The following is a 19,467-nucleotide window of genomic DNA, read 5'->3' as shown; positions in this document are numbered from 1 at the left end:
ATGGCTGCCTACGTGTGGCAAATGATACGGTCTTCCTGTTTACAGTGTGCTTATATAAGGTTCCTCTTAAAAATACACACAAAAGGCAAGTCAGGGGATGCCTGGGTCAGTCAGGCTCAGTCAGTTGTGTCCGACTTCGGCTCAGGTCATGATCTCACGATTTGTGGGTTCGAGCCCCATGTCGGGCTCTGTGCTGACAGCTCGGAAGCCTGGAGCCTGCTTTAGATTCTGTGTGTGTGTGTGTGTGTGTGTGTGTGTGTGTGTGTGTCTCTCTCTCTCTCTGTCCCTCCCCTGCTCCCACTCTGTCTCTCTCTCTCTCAAAAATAAAATAAACATAAAAAAAAGTCAAGTCAGTTTCATGAGGAACACGGAGTGTAGGAGAGGGCACAGCAGTGATGGTGGCACAGATTCTCTGCCCGGCCCCTCCCCTGCCTGGCTTCCCCCCTCCTGCCCTGTTCCCGACTGTGCTCCCTCACATCACCCCATCGGCCTCTGTGGACCATGTCTGGCCTGGCCCTCCCGAGCTGGGCTGAGCTTGCCCACCTGTCAAATCCCTGTGCCTCTTTGCGAAACAAGCTAAAACCATCACAGCACAAGACCCGGGTGTGGGTCACTCCGTCCATGCTCCCAGTGTGTGTCACGGAGCGTGACGGGAGTCTGCCCTCTTCAGGATGACTTGTGCCGTGTCTGTGGAGCCGGTGCTCGCCCAAGGCCCCTGTGTGCGATGGCTGGGTGCGCTGGAGCCCAGCTCCCTTGCGCTGCCCTGCGCCCAGCGCACTCCCGTCCTAGCCCCATGCCCAGCCGGGTGTGTGTGCAGAGTGTGGGACGGCTGTATGCCACAGCCTGGGTCCCGGGGCCGCTCACCTCGCAGGTTCTTGACGAAGTCCTCCAGCTTCATTTTCCGCTCAGGTTTGACGTTGGGGCTGTACATGTCTGTGTTGAGCAGGATGATGGCAAAGGCCAGGATGAAAATGGTGTCTGGGTTCCGGAACTGCCGAACCACCCCAGGGTTGCAGATGCAGTACCGCTGGCTGGGGGCCGGGAGAGGGAGCAGGGTCAGAACCACTTCAGTCAGGGCAGGGAGTGGGTCTAGCCCTCATGCACGGCAGCCACCATCACTTGGGCCCTGGCACCTAATGGCTGAGGCCGGGTGCTGCCTTATAAGCCTCAGTTTCTGCATCTGGTAAACGGGGGTAAATAACACCTGCCAGGCAGAGGGCCGCTCTATCCACTCTCTCCTTCTCACACTGGTTACATCTCCCACCTGTATTTAGGCTGGCAATGCCTTCTTAGGACGAGGACTGCATGCCCCAGTCTCCCTCGGGATTGGATGCAGCCCAGAAGGTGATTAAGTTCTGGCCAATGGGATAAGAGCAGATGGGATGTGGGCATCTTCGAGGCTGTACCTTAAAAGGCAGAGCCCTCTCCTCTCCCCTGTGGTGGTGGATGTTGGCCCTGCTCCCTGGGACCCTGAGATGAAGGGAGCCCGGCTTGGGCCTCCTTCATGCCAGCTCAGAGGGAGATGCACTTCCATCTTGTTTCAGCCACGGCTGCTGGAGCATCTTTGTTACAGCAGCTGAAGCAACAGCCTCACTAATGTATTCTGCTTATTGTTCCCATTGCCTCAAATGTGCGCCCCTGCCCCAAACTCCAAGAGGCCCCCATCCACTGGGGACTTCAGGGGGAGCTGGGTGAGGGGGGCAGATCAGAGAAGAGGAACCATGGGGTGCCAGGACTAAGGCAGTGGCTATCACAGCTCAGATGACGTGGGCTTCAATCCTGCCTTTTCCATTAGTGCCACCACCTCCAAGAAGCCCTCCTGGAAGGAAGTGCCTGAACAACCCCCCCCCCTCAGGGCCCCAGAGTTGTCCTCCTATTGTGTCTTCATTCCCCACCTTGGCCCCACCAGTGGTGCTGAGCCTGGAGGGCTGGGTCAGTGGCTGACTCGTGTGTCCCATACCCAGCAAGGGCACAGAGGATCCCACCCAGTCACTGTGCACACAGTCCCGGGATGAATGACTGTAGGGTCGTAGCTGCCCTTGACTGTGGGCTCTGTCATGCTAGGCATGGGCTAAGCGTGCCCACACGTCCAAAGGGGTTCAGTCCTTCCACTCTGTCCAGGGTAGGTGCTTTCGTTATCCCCACTCTATAGGCAAGGACGTGAGGCATAGAGAGATGAAGTCACTAGTGCAAAGTCACACAGCTAGTAAGCGGTGGAGCGGGTGCTACAGCCAGGCCGTGTGGCTCTGCAGCTTGTGCTCTGGGTCACTGTGTGAGACTGGCTGCCCTCTGTGAATGGGCGGACGATGGGGACACGGGCTCACGAGTGAGTGACGCTCATGAGGACCTGGAGGAAGACGGACTGTCCAAAAGTCTGCTTCTGGCAATAACCAGCACAGCCCCTGGCATGCAGAAGGGGCCACTGCCTCATCTCCCCAGGCAAGGGCAAGGCCACCTGACCCTGCTTAGGGGAGGGGGTGAAGGGGGATTCGGCCCCGGCCCTGGGCCTCACGACCAGCAACCTTCCTCTTGCTCACGCCCACCCACGCCCTGCCTCGCCCCGGACCTGAACGCCTCGATGAGCCGCTCCACCTTCTGAGCCTCCCCTTGGACCCGGATGTGTGCCTGGAACTTCCGGAGAGCTTCGTCCAGCTCCATGGCGGAGAAATCCATCTCGTCTACCACGCAGCTGGAAAGAGACACCAAGGCCACGTCAGCGCCTGCTGCCCGCAGGGCCTCTGCCGGCCTTCCTGCTGGGGGCGGAGCGCAAAGGGAGTCAGTGCAGGGGCAGGTGCTGAGCTGCCTGGAGCCGGGCCGGCCGGCCGCCTCTTGTCCAGGAGGGTCCTCCGCCCGGCTTCCTCCAATCAGCAAACACTTCAGATTATGTAGCCCAAAGACCCCCCTGAAACTATGGGAAGACATTAGTGCTTATATCTATGTGTGTAATTTTTTCTTTTTTCTAGAAGTTATTTGAGAGAGACAGAGACAGCGTGAGTGGGGGAGGGGCAGAGAGCAACGGAGAGAGAGAATTGCAAGAAGGCTCCGTGCTGCCAGCGCAGAGCCCGACGTGGGGCTTGAACTCACACAACTGCAAGATCATGACCCGAGATGAAATCAAGGGTCAGACACTTAACCAACTGCGCCACCCGGGCGCCTCGTACGTGTGTGATTTTCTACAGAGGAGCCAGACAGAGCCTATGGCTGCTCCTGATAAAGGCCCCCGGGGCACAAACAATCGGCTCTCGGGGCGCGCGGTCCACAGGGCACAAAGTGAGACGTTACTGCTCCGGTCTGCTCGGGCTGTCTGCGAGGGATGCCAGGAGCACGTGCCCATCTTCTCCAGGAGGAAGCAGAGGCCCAGGGTGCTAACTCGCGGGGCAGTGACTCTGCCCTGAGCCGGTCCTCCCACGTGGAGGGTTTGGGGCGAGGTGCCTGGGTTTTGCCGGGGATTTTCAAGAGGCATCTTGGAGAACCTCTGCCATCCTCATCTGCCAATCCACCGAGTGGAGGCGGAGCTGACAGAAGGCGCTGGTAACCGGGTTTTGGTTCATTCCACTCATCCCAGCGCTGCCCCCCAGCACAGCATGCTCCATTTCCTGAACAGAGAAGGTGGGGTCTGCACCAGGGACCCACTCAGCAGGCTCTGGTGTCCAGTGTATCCGTTTGCAACAAAGCCATGGTCACCCCGGGTGTGGCTGCAGAGGCCTCGGCCATGGGGGTCCTAGTCCTCGCTTCCAGGGCCACCCTCCCTCTATTGGGTGCCATGGGCTTGGGCATAAACTGTGCTGCCCCCAACTTCTCTGAGTGCTCACGGCTCTGGGGGCAGCATCCTCGGAGGCTGGGGCAGAGCAGGTGGGGGAGGGGGATGGGGCCACACAGAGTAATTTTGCTGACTAGCATCTGAGCTGGACGCCGGGGGTGGGGGGTGGGGGGTGGGGGGTGGGGGGTGGGGTTAGGATTGCTACTTCCTCAGGCTGCTGCTATTTTCTGATGGGGAAGAACAATGCCTGGATTTCCTACCACCAGCAGCCAGCTTGGGGTGTGTGGGGGGGAATGCAGGAACGGGGGCAGGGGATGGGGGGCTGGCCCAAGACAGCCTTAGGCCCAATTCTCTAAGGAACTCATCTGCTTTCCCCTGGACTGCTTCCTGAGGCTGGGTTAAAGGGAGAGAGGGGCACTAGCCACACTAACAATGCAGCAGGCTTTTCCTGATGGGGGAACACAAATGCCAAGCAGGGAGAAAGCAGCCCAGGTGGGCATGCCTGGTGCCAGGCACAGCCAGCTGCCACCAAAGGCCTGGCTCACTGCATCCTATGTGCCTGCACATCTACCTGTGTGTACAAGTGGGCGTCCGTGTGCCCGAATGAGGACAAACGTGTGTACGTGAGTCCAGGTGTGTGTGTGGGGATGGGGGGAGCACCGAGGCCAGCCCCTCCCTGAGCCGAAAAAGAGGCCGCAGGCAGATGCCCGCCTCCTCCCAGGGAAGTGTAGAGATGGCGGGAACATGCATGGCCAGGCTCTTCCTTATTGCAGAGGCGCCTGGCCCCAGCAGGCCCGAGCCCGCCCCCCTTGCTTTGTTCTTTCATCCTGTGGGGCAGAGCTGGACGGATGCAGGGCGCTGCCCTTGTTACTAACGGTCCGCTCTTTACCCTGCTCTGATTTCTGCTCCTGGCCTACATCTCTGTGCAGCTGCCTGGTCAGGAAAATCCTCAACGGGCTGGAGGTGCTCCCCAGGCCCTGAGCCACCCTGTGCCATGCTATTCTGCAGCTTTGGCTCCTCCTCTGAGAGAGGGAGTTAGCGAGACCCGGCATCCCCCGACCCCTGCGTGAGGGGAAGACACAGGGCTTGTGCACAGTAACTGCACTACAACAGACCCAAGGGTCCAAGCGCAGGGTACCTGTCTACTCAGGGCAGTCTCAAGGAGGAATGGAGAGATTTGGGGTCCGAGCTTTTCAAACTGTCGGCAGTTTCCAGGGAGCTGGAAACCCGGCTTTCTGCAGAGTTCCAAGTAGCTGGGAGGGCTCTGGCTGTCAGCCATGGTTGGACTCTCACCCTGAGATCTCCCAGCCAGGAGAGGCAGGAAAGAGGCAGGGGGAGGGAGGCACCGGGGGTCTCTCTGGGCTCCCCACCCCTCGCCCTGAGGGCGTGTTGGGACAGCTGGTAGCCAGGCTGGGGAAGGGAGCCCAGACCTCCAACCCCCCCAGCCCTGCAGTGGCTCGGCTCTGCTGGAGAGGGATGGAGGTGCTGAGGGTGTGTGCCAGGGGGCCTGTGGGGTCCGTGTGTGACATACGGTGCCCGAGGGTGCAAGCACACACGTATGTGGCAGGGTGTGATGTATGAACCCGCGGGGGGCGTCCGTTTGTGTCTCAGAGCAATAAAGAGATAAGGGGAGGATTGGGTGTATGCTCCAGCAAGCAGGCGAATCTGACGCTGCGTGCGCCGCAGGTCCCTGCCCCCGCCCCCCCAGCCGTGGAACTCACTCCAGCACATCTCGGTTGAACTGTTTCTGTCGGTTGCCCAGGAACTCGCCGATCATCTGCCTGCTGAGGCCCTTGCGCTGCAGCAGGAAGTGGGCCACCCCCACTGGCGTGTCAGGCACAAAGCCACGTTCGATGAGGTACTGGACGCCCTTCTCAGGCTTCCTGGGGATGGGACGAGAGAAAGGCTTAGCCCTGGTTGTCCCAGCCCCTCCTGGCCTGCCTCTCTCCTCCTTGGGTACCCTAAGTGCCCTATCCTGTTCCGCCCGGAGCCCGCAATATGGGGGAACCCGGGAGTGCCCAGACTGTGCACCGGGCGTGGGCTGGGACTGGGCCACTGGCAGGAGTGTGGGAACGGGTGCTGGAGCAGGGACCCTCCCCACCCCCTACCACTCTGCACTGCCCTGTACTTCACAGCCAGGCAGACTGGAACCCCCTGCCCAGCATATGCTGGCCTGCCCTCCATCCACCGAGAGTAAACAGTCTCTAATAGGCGCTGAGCACTTACTCTGAACACCGATGTCCAAGCACCTACACATATTAACTTACTTCTCACACTCCCCCTGCCGGTCGGTACTCTTGTAACCTGGGCTGTTTAGGAGACTGACAGCCCTGTCACCTCACCAGGGGCCTCAACCACACTTGTAAGGACTTCCTGAGTTTGAACAGAGTCAGGTGCCTGGAATGATCTGTGCGGTAAGCACCGTGGAAGGTTCTCGTGACTAGCTCCAACTTATGGGAGAGAAAGCAAAGGTGCAGCATTGACCCCTCCTGGGCAAAGGGAGTTTCCGGGAAGGGCTGGGCTGGCCCTGCAGGGCTGAGTGTGTCCACCTGCACTGGGAGCCATGGGGCCCTGGTGGACTGTGGTGGAGGGAGCCCCCTCAGGGGCTGGGCAGGAGGCCCAGGACAGGCTTGGCTGACCTCACAGGGTGGTGTGACGGGGCCGCATGTGTGACCCTCGGAAAGCAGGTGTCCTCTGACAACACCCGAGCCTCAGACGGGCCCGAGGAGCTGTGGAACTGCTGTGGTGTACCTGGCACCGTGCAGGGGTGAGGTCAGCAGGGCTACCTGCTAACTGGGAGCCGTCCCCTCCCTTGCTCCAGCAGGTAGAGATCCGTGTACTGCTGTCCCCCAGGAGCCTGGAAGGTGAGAGCCAGTGTCCACCTGTCCCTGTAAACCATGCAGCTCCTGGCTGACGGCAGCGTCCGGCAGATACTGTATTTCAACCTGCCAGCGAAAGCAAACTTCCTGCTGCAAGGTGACCTTGCTATTTTTACCACAGGATGACCACACACCCTAACATCGCCTTCAGGAGTTTTGGCAGGGAGCAGCTGCTGGCCAGCTGGGCCCAGCACAGAAGTGGTGACAGAGTAGCATTGCTCCCCACCCCTGGTGGGACCCCACCTCCACCCCCTGCCACATACCCCATTCCTCCCCATGACTCTGGTGTATCCAACCTAGAACTGCTCCCGTCCCAGGCCTCCCCAGCCACTCAGCTGCTCATGCTGTGGTCAGGGCAGGCCATGCTCCCTCACAGCCCTGCTCCACACCAGCCCCTACAGGACCCCAGCCCTGTGGCAAGGGGTCACCGCGGCAAGCCCGCAGATGGGCTTTCTTTAGCTCATGCGACATTAGCAGAAAGAATTCTAGTTAGTCGCCAGCATTTAGAAATTGGGAGAGCTCAACACAGAATCCAGATTTCTGGCTTCTCTTGAAAAATCAGGCCGTCTGGCACTCCTGGGCCTGTGCTCCTGTGTGGCAATGACTGGAGAGCTGGGCTGGACCTCCTCGCTCAGGCACCCTGCATCAGCCACCTACCCTGGGGCCTGCCTGGTCCCTCCCCTGAATCCCCAATATGGGGCCCAGATCCAGGCCCAGCCTGCCACCATCACACAGCATGTCAGACTTCCAAGATTTGGTCTCCTCTACCCGGGGAGGAGCAGAATGCAGAGGGAAAGCAGAATGCACTCTGGAGGGAGAGTCTTACAAGGGGCCAGGGGAATGCGGATTCTTCAAAGATTAAGGACAGAGAGTCTACTTTTCACTAGGCCCAGCTCAGAATGATAGCAGTGAACAGGGCTGGTCATGAATGAATGCCTAGCACAAAGCCAGGCTCTAACCCTTGGTCTCAAGGACAAAGGGACAGAATGATGGCAGGAGGGTATAGGGAAGGTCTCCTGCGGGTGAATCAGAGGACTTCTCTGAGCAGGTGACATTGGGCACCTAAGTTATTAAGGAGCTTCCTAGGTGGAGGCAATAGTGCATGCAAAGGCCCTGAGGCAGCCATGGGTTTTGCAGGATTGAGGACCAGGAAGCTGCTTGAGGGTGGCTGAGAGTGGGGGCGTGGGGGGAGGGGCAGAAGAGCAGCAGGGAGGGTGGGCCAGACCCCACAGCACTGTGCAGGCCACAGGGGGAATCTGGTTTTCCTCTGAGTGGGGTGAGAAGCCCCAGTATATTAAGAATAGGGCAATGATGGGATCTGATGTCCATGCTTGAGAAGCTCCCGCTGTCTGCTCTGTAAAGAGCCAGGCTAGGTCCAAAGTGGGAGCCCAGTGAGGAGGCTCTCATAGGCATCCAGACTACAGTGCAGGAGGTGGGGAGAGCAGCCAGTGTTCAGACACAGCTCAAGGGTAGAGATGACAATATTCGCTGGTGGATCTGACTTTGAACCCAACGGCCCCAGCTCCCAGTCTGAACCAAATGTGGGAGGGACTGATTCCACCTGGCAGGTTTCACAGTGATGTCTGCAGGAGGAAGGAATCTGACTGGGCCTTGCGCAGGGACCAGGAGCTCGCTGAGCAATTGAGAGGGAAGATGTGGTGGCAGAAGGCATGGAAGGGAGCTGGGGTGGGGGGTGCGGGCCAGGCTGGGAGCTCCAGGGTCAGGATGAATGTGGCTATCCAAGGAAGCCTCTGGAGTGGCTGGGCCTGCAGCAACTTCCTTGACAGCACGTGGCCAGTGCACTGGATATCTGCTGCTGTGAGTCCCCTGCCTGTCAGGACTGTGCTGGCCCCACCCTCCCTGGCAGTGCAGTGAGGCCCCCAGCGTGCTCCTGGGGGCTCTGCCAGGCGGTGGTCCTGGATCCACCTGCTCCCTCACACTGTTCCATGCTGACTGAAAGGGCATGTGCCCACAGATCTTGCTAGGCGTCACACACAGTGACCTGCTGGGTGAAGGGACACAGGCGGGATGAGTCATGAGTGCTGCCCTCCCACCTCCCCTTGTGGCAGTTAGGGGACCACATGACATGCTTTGGCCAATGCTCTTCCTATGGGAGCTGCATGATCCCTTATGGCGATGGCGCCTTCTCTTGCCACAGGGAACTGGGAAGGACACCCCCGCTGTCTTGTCCCTGAGAGACTTGATGAACAGAGCCCCTGGCCAACCTTTGATGGATGCCAGCGTGCCAGAGAAATTAACCTGTGCCATGCCAGCATGTCAGAGCCCACCCAGACTGGCCGAGGAGGGCTAGTCCGGCCGTGGAAACTGGGTCACAGAGCGTCCACCCAAGCGCAGACACGGTGGTGGGGCTCTGTCTCCCTCCCCACCTGTGGCTTTACATTCCCTTCCTACAAGGGTACCGTGGGACTCCTGTCTGGAACCCCAGGCTCTAAAGACTGAAGAGGGCACAGACTGGGGCTCACCTGGCTCCTGACCCTTAGGTCCGGCAAGGGTCTGGCCCACACAGAGCATGCCCATCAAAGGAGGCACAAAACGTGCCTTGGAGAAGGGCTGCCTTAGCCTGGGTCACCAGGACCCTATTTTAAAACCTTTTCAGGGCCTCCTAACCCCTGCAGGACAAGATCCGGTGGACACTCTTCCCCTTGAGTCACTTCTTCATTCATTCCACAAACATTTACTGAGTACCTGCTCTGGGCCAGGGGCTGTGCTAGCATACCTGTGGTCCAAACAAAGTCCCCATCCTTGAAAAACGCCCTACCTGGAGCGTGATAAAGAAGGGAAACAACTCCCGGGATATAGAAATGCTCACAGCATAGGAGTCAAGGGCATGTCCTCTGGAGCCTGGAAGAGGGGGACCTGCTAGAAGGAGTGGCAGATGCAAAAGCCTTATTTGACTCGTAACTAAAAGGGGGCACAGAAAGGTCAAAGAACTTGGCTCTGGGTTACCAGGCGAGAGAAAGCATGTGGGGAGTGTCAACCCACTCCTCTGCTCCAAGACGCCCCCCAAAGTTCCACTCCGCCCTCCCCACCATCACTGCTGCTGGAAATCCAGTCTATCCACCTGCTGAGCCGGCTTGCTTCTCCCAGGGCCCGGCGTCAATAGGTGCCGAGAGTGACAGCTATGCCATCCACACCTGACCTGCTGCTGCATTCTGGGCCCCACCGGAAAGGGCCCTCGAAAGGCATCAGCAGGACAGGCTGGAGCGGAAGAGTCCACAGCTTGGCCCTGCTGCCTGCCACCAGGCGGGGCCAGCTTTTCTCCACGTCAGCCGCTGATTCAGACTTGGCTGTGACAGGCGAGCACGCGCAGACCACACGGGTGACGTCTCTTACGTGCATCTCCCGTCGCAGGGCTGCGAGCAGCCGGCGGTGACGCCACGCTTGCGGGACTCCACTGAGGGCAGTTACGAGGCTGGGCACCGCACTTAGGGGTCACCCACTTACTGGAACGCGAAGCTAAGTGCTTTGCAGGCTCTTTTCCCAGCAGCGGTCTGCAGGGCCAACAATGGGCTTCCCCTGTCGTTTCTAGTTGCTGGAGCAGCTGAAGAGAAGTGGGAGTGGGTAGCTGTCCACACCTCCTGGCCCGGCGTCTAGGCCATTTGGATGGCCTTTGGATGTCCCACCCCACCCGCTCTTCCCCCTCACCCCGTGGGCTGACCTCACCCCCAGCCTGGCCAGTCAGAGCTCGGAATCCTGCTGACCACAGCGAGCAGTGCGGTGTGAGCTGGCAGGAGCCAAAGAGAGAGGAGAATCTCTTTCCCCTGGGGTTGCCGTGAGGCTGGACCGTGAGCCCAGGACTTCTGGCAGGCCTCCCGCCCTGGTGGGGCAGAGGACGACTCTGGGGAAAACGGCTGAGAGTCGCCCAACGGCTTTTCAGGTCCAGAACCAGTAAGGCCTCTTTGCTTAAGCCAGTTTGATTGGGTTCCTGCCACTTGGAATGGAGAACGGCCCTGACTCACGGACACCAAAGCAAAGGTCTGTTTGCCTACGGTACCCCGGGGATACTCTGTGGTCAGGAGGCCGCGCCATCCCCGTGACTGGTCTCAGCTGGCCACGGGGACAGGTTCGGTACTCAGACAGCTCCTGCACACCTGTAAGCGCCCTCCGCTCTGGCAACGCAGGCTCAAATGTCTCCAGCGTCCTACCAGGAAGTGACCACCTGCCATCCGCTCGCATGCTTCCAGGACCGGCAAGCGCACCACCGCCTTTTCAGACTGTATTTCGTCCAGCTCTGATCTTTACGAAGTTCCTCCTGATGCCGGGAACCCAGGCTGAGTGGGGCTCGCACTTATTACAGAGAGAGGAGGAGGAATTGCCCTCCAGCGTGGCTGTATGCCCTGTGGGGCCTGCTTTGCCACTGTTTTCATGCCCGAGGGACTCAGCATAAGCCCCCCCATCCTCGGGACAGGGCTAGGGACCTCCAGGGCTGTGAGGGCAGCGAGGGCCATGGGCTGGATGGGTAGCTCATGTCCAGGGTAGTGGGACCCTGACCTTCCTCTTAGCAGCTCAAGGTGCTCCTAGATGAGCCAGTCATTTAAACTGTCACCACTACCAGCAACGGCGAACAGCCCACTGGAACCCTGCAGCACGTCCGGCTCTGTGGCCTCGGGCGAGAGCTGACTTCTCTGAGCCCCGGCTCCCCAGAGCCAAGCGTCACAGGTTCGCTGCGACAGTTCAGGGAGGTGATGCACACAAAGTGCTGTGCACGCTGCCTGGGACCTAATATGTACGTATACGGGCTGGCTGTCGTTGTGCTTAGCTTCATTAATCCCAAGAGACACGTCGCTCGTGAGGAGCACGCGGGTGGGGCTAGCAGATCGGAAGCCTGCCCCCAGCCCTGCTGCTTACTGAGAGAGCCGGACCCAGCTCTGCACCCTCGGAGCCCACTCCCCACGCAGCCCACTCCCCATGCAGGCAGAGTGCGGCTGAGCGCCTGTGGATGCAGGCAGGGTGAAATCTCAGAGCATCCCAGACTCCCGCCAGGGCTCTCCGCCTCCCGCAGCGGCTCCAGGGGGCAGCAGGTGTGCAGAAAGAACAGGCAGGGCGGCAGCTTGGCAGGCCCCAGGGGCCGGGAATGGGGTGCAGGGGAGGCCTGCCTCCAAGTGCCAGGCCCTGGGCTGGAAGGGACCTCAGAGGCCCCTGTCAACAGCTCCCAGCCCGAGCAAGAGTCGGGGCATACCAAGTGGTTGTTGAGGCCCTCCTTACATGCTCCTCAGAAGCCAGCCGCTCACTCCCTCACGAAGCCCCTGTTTTATCACAGGGCAGCTCTGGGGATGAGACCACTCAGAGGCGGGAGAGCTCTGGTCCACCCGTGACGAAGGCGGCCTCTGTACAGTCACCAGGGCTCTTGCCGGAGTGAGAGGGGCATGGCAGAGGGGAGACCAACACAGTGAGGCCTGTACCCGTGAGCATGTGTGTGGAGCACAGCAACAGGGGACCACATCAGGGCCGTGGGGGTAGGGACTCCAGCTCCTGCCACGGTGAATGCCCAAGGACCACCACTGCTGGGCTGTGTGGCCTCCCATGAGTGGCGTGGCTTCGCCTCCTGAACTCTCAGTTTACATCCGCGGCCCAGTGAGCTGATGCGGGTGCACAGGGCTACACACATAGAAGTTCCCACACTGCATTCTAAGAGGATGCTATTCAGGAGCCGGGTGGTGGGGGGGTATGAGTTCCAACCTGCCCCCCCCCCCCCCGACTAGCAGTGTGACCTCAGGCAAGTGACCCTCTTGGAACCTCCGTTCACCCATCTGTACAGTGGGGTCGACAACAGAATCCCTTTCCCACAGAGGAACGGGATTTAAAACACAACAGGCACATAGAAGAGTGTCTGGCCCACTCTAAGCACATGTCACTGTTAGCCACTGTCATTCTCTATGACTGCTCTGTCTACCAAACCTCCTGTTGGGTCCTCCTAAAGCCTGAGTTCCTAGAACCCCCCTCCCCTTTGCTCGGGGCACAGGAGCCCCAGCTTCCACCCATAAGCACCTCCTTGATGGCAGCCTCCAGGCAAGGCTCTTGGTTCCACTATGTAATCATCACCAGACCCTGGGAGGCAGAGACCTTGTGCCCATTTTCCAGGTGTAGCCCGCAAGGCTCAGAGAGTTCAGGGAGTTGCCAAGTCCCTGCAGCTGGGATGTGGCAGAACAGGGGCTGAAACCCTCCTTCCTCTAGCTCCTGGACCCCCATCCTCCCTCCAGCGCTGTGAGCTGAATGAGTGGCCCGGGGCTTGTGAAGGGCAGGTGCTCGGAGGAACAGCTGGATGTCAGGCAGACTGCTGCCTCCTCCAGGATGCCCCTCCGGCCAAGTGGCCTCGCGTTCCAGGGTCTCTTCCTCCCCGACCATGGGCTCACTTGCCCACTTTGGGTGCATCATTCAGATCCGCCATGTACCCCTTTGGGGGGCTGGGGTTCTGTGTTGGGAAAGCTTACTACTGGGAGGGGGTGGGCCTGGGGCAGTCAGGGGTATGGGCAAGGGTCGGGGGCTGGGAGACAAGTGACCCACAGGGAGAGAGGGGAGCAGAGGTAGGCAGTGGTGAAGAGGAACCTTCTGGGGAGGAACCCCAGCCTTGGGCTGCTCAGTGTCCACTAGCATTTTCTGCCCTCCCTCAGCTGGCAGCTCCAGGAAAAACTGATCACATTGCTGGGAGGCTCTGGGGGGGGGGGGGGGTATGCCAGTGGGCATATATCTGTGGAAGGGCCTTATGAGCTGAAAAGCTCAATCTGTGTAAGAAAGGTGTTCAACTGTTTAAATAACATGATTTTGGAAAAGTGGTTTCTCCAATACGACAACCTCTGGAGGTAGGAAACTGAGGCTCGGCGGCGGTGAAGGCTGAGAGGGAGGAAGCCCAGTGCTCCGTAACACACTCTCACAGCCCTGGAGCCTCCCTGGTGGGCAAGGGGAATGCTTCACATGGAGGCCATGGGCTCCTGCCATTGGGGGCCAGCCCCACTGCCCTCCCCCACACCCCGCATGGACAGAGACTTGCTGCTGACTGTCCCTCAGCGCTCTAGAGCGGGGCTGTCCACGAGCACATTCTGCAGGGACAGAACTGTCCTAGATCTGTGCTCCCAGGCACATAGCCATGTGTGGTTAGTGAGCTGCACCGTGGCCAGCGCACCAGCGGGACTGGATTCATGTTAAATTTTAGTTAACTTTAATTTCGATCGCCACCAGTGGCCGGACCTCAATGCTGTTAAAGCACAAGTTCCCCCAAGTTATTCTCTGAGTTGAAGGCAATGCTGGTGAAAATTCAGTCAGGATCGCTCATGGGTCTTAATGCGAGACTCCCAAAATTCACATCGAAGAGTACCTGCCCAAAACAGCCGAGACAATTTTTAAAAAGAACCAGAGAGGGGTTTTGTCCTAGCAAGAAAAAAACCCATGAAACTCAAAGTCTGATGCTTGCACAGAAATGGACAGGTCCTCTAACCATGAATGTGGATTTTTTCTGTTCCCTGATCTGTTCCAGGCCCCTAAAACACTGCCTGGTATAAGTAGCAGGTGCTCAATAAATATCTGTTGAATGAGTGAAAAGATTCATGTAGGAATTAGATGGAACTTGAAGTCAATGGAGAAGGGACAGACTGTTCAATAAATTGCTTGGAAACAACTGGCTAATCTATACAGAATAATAACAGGGCGCGCTGGGGTGGCTCGGTCCATTGAGCGTCCTACTCTTGATTTCAGCTCACGTCATGATCCCAGGGTCATGGGATTGATCTCTGCATCAGGCTCTGCACTGAACGTGGAACCTGCTTGGGATTCTCTCTCTCTCTCTCTCTCTCTCTCTCTCTCTCCCTCTGTCCCTCTACCTTGCATATGTGCGTGTGCTCTCTCTTAAAAAAAAAAAAAAATTGGACCCCTCACCTTGCATGGTTCCCTGAAACAAATTTCAGCTTAAAGTCCTGAAGGGCATACAAATATCCTGAAGAAAATATTTTAAAACTATATTTATGATGCGGGGCAAAGCCCCTTTTAAAATAAAACACGAAAAGCCAAAGAAATGAAACAATACTCGTTAATTTAGCTAATTAAAATTAAAACCTTCCAGTACAGCACACTGGATTGTATATTTGCAAGTTGCTAAGAGAGTAGATCTTAAACGTTCTCATCACAAGAAAAAAGTTGTAACTATGTGTGGTGAGGGATGTTAACGCATTGTGGTCATTTTGCAATATACATAAAAATCGAAATCATTACATTGTGCATCTGAAACTGATGTTATATGTCAATTTATCTCAATTTAAGAAACACAAAAAATAAAAAAAAAACTTTTGTTAGACGAAAGAGCACAAAGTTAAAAGACAGAACCGAGAACCACTGAACTGCACACTTTTTATAAGGGTGAATTTTATGGTGTGTGAATTATATCTCAAAAGAAAAATTAGAAAGAGGACAAGTGACAGAAAATGTTTGTAATTACAAAGGATCAGTATCCATGATAAATAAAGAACTACTAGTAAATCAACATGACAAAAACTGAGCAAAAAACATGAACTAGAGTGTATTATGCTAAGCAACATAAGTCAGGCAGAGAAAGACAGATGTCGTATGATTTCACTCATATGTGTAAGAAACACAACAGATGAACACAGGGGAAGAGAAGGAAAAATAAGATAAAAACAGAGAGGGACGCAAACCATAAGAGACTCTTAAATACAGAGAACAAACTGAGGGTTGCTGTGGGGTGTGTGTGTTGGGGGGATGGGCTAAATGGGTGATGGGCATTAGGGAGGGCACTTGCTGGGATGAGCACTGGGTATCATAGTTAAGTGACGAATCACTGGGTTCTACTTCTGAAAGCAATACTACGCTGTATGTTAAACAACTTGAATTTAAATAAATACATATAAAAAATATATATAAACTGGGGGCACCCAGCTAGTTTAGTAGAGCATGCAACTCTTGATCTCGGGGTTCTAAGTTTGAGCCCCATGTTGGGTGTAAAGATTATTTAAAAAAAATCTAAAAAAAAAATATAAACTGGCATTTTATAGAAGAGAAAATACAAATGGCTAAGACACACACAGATGCAAAGCTAGAAAACGGAAACTAAAACGACCAAGAGAGAATTATTTCTACCCTCTGATTGGGGGTGGGGAGACAACACGGACTGTTGCCAAGCATGCGGGAGCAAGATGACCTTTCGGATCCAGCAGCAGAGAGAGGAAATGGGCAGAGCCCCCTTTTAAAGAGTAAGTTGGCAGCTCCTATTTCAATGGAGAACGTGCCTACCTAAGCCCCCATGATACCGCTTTTAGCTAGCTTCCCTGCAGACGCCCTTGGGAGTGTATGCTAAGAACAGATCCACACTCCTCGTCATAGGTGGTTGGTAATCATGAAGAAGAAGTAGGAACGACTGGCCGGATCGGTGATGTGAATAGCCACACCAGGACCCACTACACAGCAGTGAGCAGGAGGGAGGTGGCCATGCACACGGACGGGGGAGATCTCCCAACAGCAAGCCGTGCGGCGATATCCTAGTAGAGGACGTCCACAACTCCAGGCCCCAGATGATGTCAGCAAGGCCGCAGCAACCGTGGCTAACACTTGGATACGACTTACTCTGTGCCAGGCGCTGCTTCGAGCACTTTACACACCTGCTCGCGTACAACTCACACCCTGCGAGGTGGATGCAACTGGGCCCAGCCCCACCGTACAGAAGAGAGGCCAGTCTGAGCCCGGGCAGGCTGTCTGCAGTTCCTAAGAGCACACACACCCACGCACGGAATAAAGATCTGGGGGGAGAGGCTCCGAAATGACAAGAGCCAAAGGGAATGCTATCCTAACTGGAAGGCTTTCATTTTCCGTCGGGAACATATTCCCGTGCCGCACACATAACTCAAAACAGAGCTAATCTACACAGACCAACACTGGTCGGTTGAGGGACTTTCTTCTGCACTCCACCTGCCGATGCAGCTCGGACCCCCACCCTCAGGACGTCTCTGGCAGTTTGCCAGTCCAAGAGTTCGGCTTGGACACTAGGCGAGCCCCAGGTCATTCCAGCCTCCCCCAGGAGGCCACGGGCCTGGGTCTGGGAGCTGGCCTGTGCCCAGGAGCAGGTGGGAACGCATTTTCCGGACAGAGCTCAGGGTGGGCTCAGCAGGATATGGCCCTTCCTGCTAGTGCGCTGCTCCAGCCATGGTTCGTGCAGTGGTGAGGCTGTCCTCACGTGCCGCGAGCCACGGGCTGATGGGAGTCTCAGGAGAGAGCACCCTGGCAGATGTGAGGTGTCTGAGACTCTTAGTTCTTAGCTGAGTGAGGACCAGTGACCCAGAGACCTCTGGCTGCTCCCATGTAAATGTCCTGTTCCTTACACCCACCCTGTGGGTCGAGGCCTACTGAACCCCCAAGACAGAGCAGCACTTCTATTTGTGCCAGGGATGGCTCAAAAGTGGCCCCAAGTCTCCCTAAATCTAGAAGAGGGCACAGGGAAGAGTAGAGGGCATGTGTCCATAACCACCGGGCAGTCTGGCCACATCCCCAAGTTGGAGAGGTCAGTGCCAGGCTGACGTCTGATGACCCCCAATCCCAGAGGCCCCGGGGCTGGAAACGATGTGAAATATGAGGTTGAATAATCAGAGCCCGCCAGCGTCTCCTCCTAGGGAGTAGTCACAGCTCCCCTCCCCTTCCGCTTGCTATTTTTGGCCAGGCTAAGAATAGCCTGCTTTAAATACCCTTCTCCCTCCTTAAATCTGCTCTCAGGACTGCCCCCACAGCACCTTTCTAGAACTCCTGGCGGGTAGTGGCCACTCAACAGACCCAATTCACACATCTCCCACAGGACCTTGCTGAGATTTCTGCTAGAACCGGGTTTATCTGTGTCCTTCCTCCCCGACGCACGCCTCCGAGCCCAGCCTGCACCTGCCCTGGGAGATCTTGCTCAGACACGGACACCATCATGCCCTCGCCCAAAGAACTTCGTGCCCCTCGTCACCCAGAGAATAAAATCCAACTCCCCGAGCCTGGTATTCATGGCCAGGTGCAGTGTTTCACAGCACATCAGCCTGTACGTTCATGTTTCCAGAGAACCTACTGTATGCTGGGGGCTGTTCTAGGTGCCAACAGGGCCCTGAACTCCTGTCCCCATGTTGCTCTATCAGAGAAACCCTTCATTCGGCTGTGGCTCTGCCTGTGAGGCTCTGCTCTCCCCACGACAGGGTCCTCGGGGGCCGGGGGGGGGGGGGCCGGGCCCACCGCTCACCGGGCTCCAGTCTCCTCTATGACAGCATCGGCTATGCCAGGTGCTGCTGTAGGTGCCATTAGCGCAGTGTCATGGCCTCACGCGTGCTCATTTTTAAACCACAGGTGTGTGCAAAGGCCCCGGGGCACGAGAGGAAGGCCTGCCCCACGCTCCCGCGGGGCTGGCAGGCACTCACTTGTTGAAGAGATTGAGGCCAATGCGATAGTGCCTCTTGCGGATGACGTCGTTGCTGAAGGCCGGGGAGTCCCAGCTGTTGCGGGTCTCCTTGTGGTAGGTCTGCTTGCTGAGCGTCTGCTCCCGCAGGCTGTCACGGGACGACGATTCAGAGCTGCAGTTGATGGTGTCGTTGGAGTTGGACGTGCTGTTGATGCTGTCGTTGTCCCCGTCCGAGTAGTCAGACTCGGACCTGCTCTGCCTGTTGGCCGAGCCGTTGATGGCCAGGTGGCTGTCCAGGGGCCGGGGGGGCCGGGGCCGCAACTCGGGCTCCTCCCGGGGAAGGCTCTTCGGGGGGCCGCCCAGGGGGCCGTGCTTGGGGCTGCCCTGTGGCCCGCCCAGGCTGCGTTCGTAGGCGCTCTGCCTCTTGAGCGAGCCGCGGTCCGAGCGGTCGCTGAGGTCCACGGAGCTGTCGCTGGGCGGCTCGATGGTGAGCAGCGGGAGGTGCTCCACGCGCAGCCGCTGCTCTTGCCGCTCGAGCGACGGCGTGCTCCGGCAGCTCGTGTCCGTGTCCCCCTTGTCGTCTTTGTGGGCCAGCGCCCAGTAGTCCTGCGAGGCGCCCCCGGCCCGCAGCCGCGGGTCCGACTCGGCGCTGGGCGGCCGGTGCCCGGCCTGTGAGAGGGGCAGGGGGGGCGACAGCTCCTCCTCATCGATGTACAGGGTGACGTCGCTGTACGAGGCGGTCATCTCGTCCAGTTTGTGGTGGTCGGCGCCGTGCAGGGCCGGCTTGGGCTCGGCATCCCGGGCCCGTCCCGTGTCGGCAGGGGGCGCCTCCCCCGAGTGCAGGCTGCGGCAGTGGAGGGCGTCGTCGATGGACTCTGCCAGCGATTTCACCTGCCTGGAGAAGGCGTCCTCCAGCTCCGTGATGGCGTCCGCGAAGTCGCTGGATGGGGCGGGAGACTTGAGGGCGGGTGGCTCGCCGAGGTCGCCGCGCTCCGACGGCACCAGGGCCCCCAGCTGCGAGCCGTCGTCCGTCACCGAGACCTGCTTCCCCTCGAAGTAGGAGCTGTGCACCTTCTCAGGACCCTCGAAGGAGAACTGCATCCTCATGTTGGACAGCACGATCCGGCGCGACATGCGGTTCTCCGACATGGAGCTGCGCAGGCGCTCGAAGTTCTTGTTCATCTGGTACTGGCGGAAGGCCGTCTGGATGGTGCGGGCCGCATGGCGCGTCACAAGGCGGCCTCCATACTTGCGTTCTAGCATCTCCACCTGGGAGGGGAGAGGACAGGACGGTGAGGACAGCCCCGCGCGCTGGCACAGCACCTTGCCCACCCATGCTCCTGCTAGCGCCCAGCCCCGTGGCAGCACCATGTGGAGAGAGAGGCCTGGGCACATCCCAAAGTTGGTTCCGGCAACCACGGAGGCGAGCTGGTGAAGGTGGGCAA

At 57.9% G+C, this 19,467-nt stretch overlaps 1 protein-coding gene across 10 annotated transcripts in view; it reads right to left on the bottom strand.

The window, feature by feature from the left end:
* IQSEC1 (IQ motif and Sec7 domain ArfGEF 1) overlaps positions 1 to 19,467 on the bottom strand; it is a 367,317-nt gene that overhangs the window by 25,729 nt on the left and 322,121 nt on the right. For all 10 annotated transcript variants that reach the window (XM_047839958.1, XM_047839895.1, XM_047839903.1 and 7 more), the window contains 4 exons: positions 18,042 to 19,291; positions 5,482 to 5,643; positions 2,567 to 2,689; positions 865 to 1,031 (listed from right to left, as the gene is read on the bottom strand). In XM_047839958.1, the coding sequence (XP_047695914.1) occupies positions 865 to 1,031; positions 2,567 to 2,689; positions 5,482 to 5,643; positions 18,042 to 19,285 (1,696 nt within the window). In that variant the 5' untranslated portion in view covers positions 19,286 to 19,291. The remainder of the gene's footprint in view (positions 1 to 864; positions 1,032 to 2,566; positions 2,690 to 5,481; positions 5,644 to 18,041; positions 19,292 to 19,467) is intronic.

Source organism: Prionailurus viverrinus, chromosome A2, assembly GCF_022837055.1.
Source record: "Prionailurus viverrinus isolate Anna chromosome A2, UM_Priviv_1.0, whole genome shotgun sequence".
NCBI classification, from domain to species: Eukaryota; Metazoa; Chordata; class Mammalia; order Carnivora; family Felidae; genus Prionailurus; species Prionailurus viverrinus.
The sequence above is the reverse complement of the archived record's forward strand: the minus strand, read 5'-3'. Positions and strand labels throughout refer to the sequence as shown.